Raw genomic sequence first — 7419 nt, 5'->3', positions numbered from 1 at the left:
ACATCCCATTCAGACAAAGCTTCACTCTCTCTACTGAGAGGACAGGAACTGAAACATCCCATTCAGACAGAGCTTCACTCTCTCTACTGAGAGGACAGGAACTGAAACATCCCATTTAGACAGAGCTTCACTCTCTCTACTGAGAGGACAGGAACTGAAACATCCCATTCAGACAGAGCTTCACTCTCTCTACTGAGAGGACAGGAACTGAAACATCCCATTCAGACAGAGCTTCACTCTCTCTACTGAGAGGACAGGAACTGAAACATCCCATTCAGACAGAGCTTCACTCTCTCTACTGAGAGGACAGGAACTGAAACATCCCATTCAGACAGAGCTTCACTCTCTCTACTGAGAGGACAGGAACTGAAACATCCCATTCAGACAGAGCTTCACTCTCTCTACTGAGAGGACAGGAACTGAAACATCCATTCAGACAGAGCTTCACCCTCTCTACTGAGAGGACAGGAACTGAAACATCCCATTCAGACAGAGCTTCACCCTCTCTACTGAGAGGACAGGAACTGAAACATCCATTCAGACAGAGCTTCACCCTCTCTACTGAGAGGACAGGAACTGAAACATCCCATTCAGACGGAGCTTCACCCTCTCTACTGAGAGGACAGGAACTGAAACATCCATTCAGACAGAGCTTCACCCTCTCTACTGAGAGGACAGGAACTGAAACATCCCATTCAGACAGAGCTTCACCCTCTCTACTGAGAGGACAGGAACTGAAACATCCATTCAGACAGAGCTTCACTCTCTCTACTGAGAGGACAGGAACTGAAACATCCCATTCAGACAGAGCTTCACTCTCTCTACTGAGAGGACAGGAACTGAAACATCCATTCAGACAGAGCTTCACTCTCTCTACTGAGAGGACAGGAACTGAAACATCCCATTCAGACAGAGCTTCACTCTCTCTACTGAGAGGACAGGAACTGAAACATCCCATTCAGACAGAGCTTCACTCTCTCTACTGAGAGGACAGGAACTGAAACATCCCATTCAGACAGAGCTTCACTACTACAAACATCTCAGGCTTTTCTAGAGTTCCTTTTCTTGTGTAACATCATATTCTGCTGTTGGTGTCTGGTCCTTCTGAATCCATCAGCAATATCCATATGATGCAGTTTTGACCTGATGGTGATGATGATGATGATCATAACAAGACAGACAAAATCAGTTTCCTTTCAGACAATGTCTTCTTATAATCTTGTTGACATGTAGGAATGGATGGTTCTTCCATTTCCAGATCTCCCATTGTGTCATGTATATATTGTTATAATAATCACTGACCAACTGATGTTTCTTAGAGTTCACCCCACTGCCACGAATGAAGCAGAAGTGAGTGTATTTGGGGAGGTTTTTCTCATGGTGTATATCACTGTGATATGTTCTCATTGCCATCATGTGTCTGACAATAATACACCACTGAGTCTGTCTACTCCACATTGTTAATAATCAAACAATAATCTGATTTAGACTGATGATTAAATGTACATTTATGAGAGGAGAAACCAGAACCATATTCTACAGAGCTCCAACCAGTGTGGTACCACCTTAACACGTACTGAGGGACTCCTCCTGGAACCTTTTTATACCAACCAGCAATATCATCAACAGTCCCCAGGTTACAGTCCATAGTGGTCATCTCTATTATCAACAGTCCCCAGGTTACGGTCCAGAGTGTCCGTCTCTATTATCAACAGTCCCCAGGTTACAGTCCAGAGTGGCCGTCTCTTTTATCAACAGTCCCCAGGTTACAGTCCATAGTGACCGTCTCTATTATCAACAGTCCCCAGGTTACAGTCCAGAGTGGCCGTCTCTTTTATCAACAGTCCCCAGGTTACAGTCCAGAGTGGTCATCTCTATTATCAACAGTCCCCAGGTTACAGTCCAGAGTGTCCGTCTCTATTATCAACAGTCCCCAGGTTACAGTCCATAGTGGCCATCTCTATTATCAACAGTCCCCAGGTTACAGTCCAGAGTGGCCGTCTCTTTTATCAACAGTCCCCAGGTTACAGTCCAGAGTGGTCATCTCTATTATCAACAGTCCCCAGGTTACAGTCCAGAGTGGCCGTCTCTTTTATCAACAGTCCCCAGGTTACAGTCCAGAGTGGTCATCTCTATTATCAACAGTCCCCAGGTTACAGTCCAGAGTGGCCGTCTCTATTATCAACAGTCCCCAGGTTACAGTCCATAGTGGCCGTCTCTATTATCAACAGACCCCAGGTTACAGTCCAGAGTGGCCTTCTCTATTATCAACAGTCCCCAGGTTACAGTCCATAGTGGCCGTCTCTATTATCAACAGACCCCAGGTTACAGTCCAGAGTGGCCGTCTCTATTATCAACAGTCCCCAGGTTACAGTCCAGAGTGGTCATCTCTATTATCAACAGTCCCCAGGTTACAGTCCAGAGTGGCCTTCTCTACTATCAACAGTCCCCAGGTTACAGTCCAGAGTGTCCGTCTCTATCATCAACAGTCCCCAGGTTACAGTCCAGAGTGTCCGTCTCTATCATCAACAGTCCCCAGGTTACAGTCCAGAGTGGCCGTCTCTATTATCAACAGTCCCCAGGTTACAGTCCAGAGTGTCCGTCTCTATCATCAACAGTCCCCAGGTTACAGTCCAGAGTGGCCGTCTCTATTATCAACAGTCCCCAGGTTACAGTCCATAGTGGCCGTCTCTATTGTCAACAGTCCCCAGGTTACAGTCCAGAGTGACCGTCTCTATCATCAACAGTCCCCAGGTTACAGTCCAGAGTGGCCGTCTCTATTATCAACAGTCCCCAGGTTACAGTCCAGAGTGTCCGTCTCTATCATCAACAGTCCCCAGGTTACAGTCCAGAGTGGCCGTCTCTATTATCAACAGTCCCCAGGTTACAGTCCATAGTGGCCGTCTCTATTGTCAACAGTCCCCAGGTTACAGTCCAGAGTGGCCGTCTCTATTATCAACAGTCCCCAGGTTACATTCCAGAGTGGCCGTCTCTATTATCAACAGTCCCCAGGTTACAGTTCAGAGTGGCCGTCTCTATCATCAACAGTCCCCAGGTTACAGTCCAGAGTGGCCGTCTCTATTATCAACAGTCCCCAGGTTAAAGTCCATAGTGTCCGTCTCTATTATCAACAGTCCCCAGGTTAAAGTCCATAGTGTCCGTCTCTATCATCAACAGTCCCCAGGTTACAGTCCAGAGTGTCCGTCTCTACTATCAACAGTAAACCAGGTTACAGTCCAGAGTGTCCGTGTCTATTATCAACAGTCCCCAGGTTACAGTCCAGATTGGCCGTCTCTATTATCAACAGTCCCCAGGTTAAAGTCCATAGTGTCCGTCTCTATCATCAACAGTCCCCAGGTTACAGTCCAGAGTGTCTGTCTCTATTATCAACAGTCCCCAGGTTACAGTCCAGAGTGGATGTCTCTACTATCAACAGTCCCCTGGTTACAGTCCAGAGTGGCCGTCTCTATTATCAACAGTCCCCAGGTTACAGTCCAGAGTGGCCGTCTCTACTATCAACAGTCCCCAGGTTACAGTCCAGAGTGGTCGTCTCTATCATCATCAGTCCTCCCCAGGTTACAGTCCAGAGTGGCCTTCTCTATTATCAACAGTCTCCAGGTTACAGTCCAGAGTGGCCGTCTCTACTATCAACAGTCCCCAGGTTACAGTCCAGAGTGTCCGTCTCTATTATCAACAGTCCCCAGGTTACAGTCCGGAGTGTCCGTCTCTATTATCAACAGTCCCCAGGTTACAGTCCAGAGTGGCCGTCTCTATTATAAACAGTCTCCAGGTTACAGTCCAGAGTGTCTGTCTCTATTATCAACAGTCCCCAGGTTACAGTCCAGAGAGGCCTTCTCTACTATCAACAGTCCCCAGGTTACAGTCCAGAGTGTCCGTCTCTATCATCTACAGTCCCCAGGTTACAGTCCAGAGTGTCTGTCTCTATCATCAACAGTCCCCAGGTTACAGTCCAGAGTGCCCGTCTCTACTATCAACAGTCCCCAGGTTACAGTCCAGAGTGTCTGTCTCTATCATCAACAGTCCCCAGGTTACAGTCCAGAGTGCCCGTCTCTACTATCAACAGTCCCTAGGTTACAGTCCAGAGTGGCCGTCTCTATTCACAGTCACACCACTGACACCTGGGAAATAAGAAGATGACATGTAGTAAAGAGAAACATACAGACTCATTATTAATAAAACAGGAAATAAAACCTCCAGGAAGTCAGACTCCATACATGTTAGAGCAGTGATGAGAGTGCAGAGTGTCCCCAGCATGTTGTCAGTGTGTGGTGTGAATGGCCCTTACTGTCCAGCTGAGAGATGAGCAGGGTTGGAGTGTGAGGAGAGGAGAGGCTGCAGGACCCACCTATAAGGAGACAGACAGGGAGGACCAGAGGGAGGAGCCTCTATATCTCACCCTATCAGCTTCTGTAATGATGGACTTCTGATGAATTTATATTACTGTAACTATTCAACTATCAAAAATATATATATATTATATTGGACTAACAGAAACCATATGGGATCATTTTGGTTACACTGAAAAGAGCAGTATTTAGTTTCATGTGAGTTATGTTGGTAAGTTTTCTTAAAATCAGCATGTCGTAATATAGATAATACCATAATAATAATATTATCTGGACCTGATAGTGGGGTTCTGAACTAACAGTAGATCACTAAATGACTGTTGATGTAATATGTCTCTACTGTAAACCAGGGGACTGACTATCATGGAGGTTGTCTGATACATGGAGTCTTCTGTTAGGACTGAACCTTCTGGAATATCACTTTATCATTCATGCTTTGTGACAACTAGGTGTAATTGTTAATGACAACATTCTAGTAAATGTGTGAAGGGTTTTGTGTAAAACACAACATGGAATGTTCTCCTACTGCAGACACACTGGTTCAGGATGACTTGACATTCAGTTAGTGTCTATATTCAGAACATCTGAAAGCAGAAGTGAGTGTGTTTGGTGAGGAGGTTTTTGTCATGGTGTATATCACTGTGATACGTACTCTTTAACAGAGCTGTCATATGTCTGACAGTAATACACTGCTGAGTCTGTCTCCTCCACAGAATTAATAATCAAACGATAATCTGATTTAGACTGATGATTAGATGTGAATTTAGGAGAGGAGAAACCAGAGCCATAGGTAGGAGCACTATTACCATGGTAGAACCTTATCACATACTGAGGAACTCCTCCTGGAACCTGTTTATACCAATTAGCACCACTATCTTGAACAGTCCCCAGGTTACAGTCCAGAGTGGCCGTGTCTCCTTTCCTCACTGTCACAACAGGAGGCTTCTGTGTCACCACAGTCACACCACTGACACCTGGGAAATAAGATGACATGTAGTAAAGAGAAGCATACAGACTCATTAATAATAAAACAGGAAGTTAAACCTCCAGGAAGTCAGACTCCTTACATGTTAGAGCAGTGATGAGAGTGCAGAGTGTCCCCAGCATGTTGTCAGTGTGTGGTGTGAACGGCCCTTACTGTCCAGCTGAGAGATGAGCAGGGTTGGAGTGTGAGGAGAGGAGAGGCTGCAGAACCCACCTATAAGGAGACAGACAGGGAGGACTAGAGGGAGGGGTCTCTACAGTTAACCAATCACCAAGCCAGGGAGGAACAGAGGGAGGGGACTTTGCAGTTAACCAATCACCAGCTACTCTCGTTGCTCTACATGAAGCCCTGTCTTTATCACTGACTCATATTCTACCTCCATCAAACCATAACTGGAGTTTAATATCCTATACTAGTTCTACATAGGGACAACATAATGATTAGGTATCTTACCCCCCCCCCTCCTCTCCCCACACAGTTCTGAGAGGAGACAAAATAACCTCTTCATTAAATAAGGGGAAGAGGAGGGGAGGAGGAGGAGGTGGGGAAGCCGGTGTGTACTGGGGGAGTAAGGAAGCAACACATCACTGCCTGTAACTCAGTGTCAGATCTAGAACACGTTCCTGGTGAATGACTCTGATAACTAGAGATAGTAGACATGAAACCATCAGTTTTTTCTGGGTTAGTACGGAAGGATGGCCCGGCGAGACTAGGTGGGACTGAAACCAGTGGTCTGACTGGCGCCAAACTGTGCCTGCTTTAATGTATGTATATCCTGAGTCATTATTGGTGGTACTTTGTCCTCCTCTGGTGGACGTATGACAGAACTGCAGCCTCTATTCTGATCACTGATGCAGAATGTGAAACACCGTAGCATGACGCCGAAAATAGAGGCCGGTGTTCTAGTCTGAACAGTTTAAACCATGTAATAATGGCAGCTTCAAACTCTCTAAACATTGGCCTGTCATTCCTGCATCCTAAGGTAAATTAGAGGCCGGTGTTCTAGTCTGAAATACTTGAATGCTTCTCTCTCCGCCCAGCATCTGGGTCGTTCCACCAATTCGGTGCCTATTGAAAAGTGTAACTTGGTAAAACATTTCTTAGATTTTGTCATAAATAGCACATATTCGCCTTCATAAACAAGGTGTTTTCCCATCTCAAGAGGTTAAATAAAGAATTGACTATAACAAAAGCCTAATAAGTGTCAAATAAAGTAACAGGGTTGATGATTTCTTCTTAAATAAGCCATGTATCCCCTTGTGAGAGGGGTTCTGTTGATCCACAAACACATGGTAACATGTAATGAATCCCCTTGTGAGAGCAGTTCTGTTGATCCACAAACACATGGTAACATGTAATGAATCCCCTTGTGACAGGGGTTCTGTTGATCCACAAACACATGGTAACATGTAATGAATCCCCTTGTGACAGGGGTTCTGTTGATCCACAAACACATGGTAACATGTAATGAATCCCCTTGTGACAGGGGTTCTGTTGATCCACAAACACATGGTAACATGTAATGAATCCCCTTGTGACAGGGGTTCTGTTGATCCACAAACACATGGTAACATGTAATGAATCCCCTTGTGACAGGGGTTCTGTTGATCCACAAACACATGGTAACATGTAATGAATCCCCTTGTGACAGCGGGGAGTGGAAGCTTGTTGTGTGCAAAAGGGAGTAGGAATTTAATGCAAACTTCAAAATGTTGTATTTATTGTAAAAACATTTATATCCTATCTACATTATTCTAAATCTGCTCAGCTTTCCACCACAAAACACCACAACATTTCCAAGAAGAGTAGAACCAGCTCGTCTGATTTTACAATATGATTTAACTATTAGATGTTTAATGTTTCTTTTGAAAAACGATTTAAAAAAGGAGTAGTTTAATTAAATATGAATTAAAAGGTAGACTCAGTAAAATGATGTTGCCACGAGTTGCACCGGAGATATTGAGATGGGAGACATGCAACACTTCACCCTCACACACAGTATCTGCGCATGTGCACGGGTACACTTCACACTGTGTACAGCGTGGTAGCCCGGACATCAAAAGAGCG

At 45.1% G+C, this 7419-nt stretch overlaps 1 gene segment (V, D, J or C); it reads right to left on the bottom strand.

Moving 5' to 3' along the window:
• The window catches only part of LOC139571060 (immunoglobulin lambda-1 light chain-like), a 58138-nt gene extending 52649 nt beyond the window's left edge, over positions 1–5489 (bottom strand). The window contains 2 exon segments of the C gene segment in view: positions 5016–5341; positions 5435–5489. Coding sequence covers positions 5016–5341; positions 5435–5474 — 366 coding nt within the window.
• Between the last annotated feature and the right edge of the window lie 1930 nt (positions 5490–7419).

The sequence above is a fragment of the Salvelinus alpinus genome, chromosome 1 (assembly GCF_045679555.1).
Source record: "Salvelinus alpinus chromosome 1, SLU_Salpinus.1, whole genome shotgun sequence".
NCBI lineage: Eukaryota > Metazoa > Chordata > Actinopteri > Salmoniformes > Salmonidae > Salvelinus > Salvelinus alpinus.
This window is presented reverse-complemented; position numbering and strand designations above follow the sequence as displayed.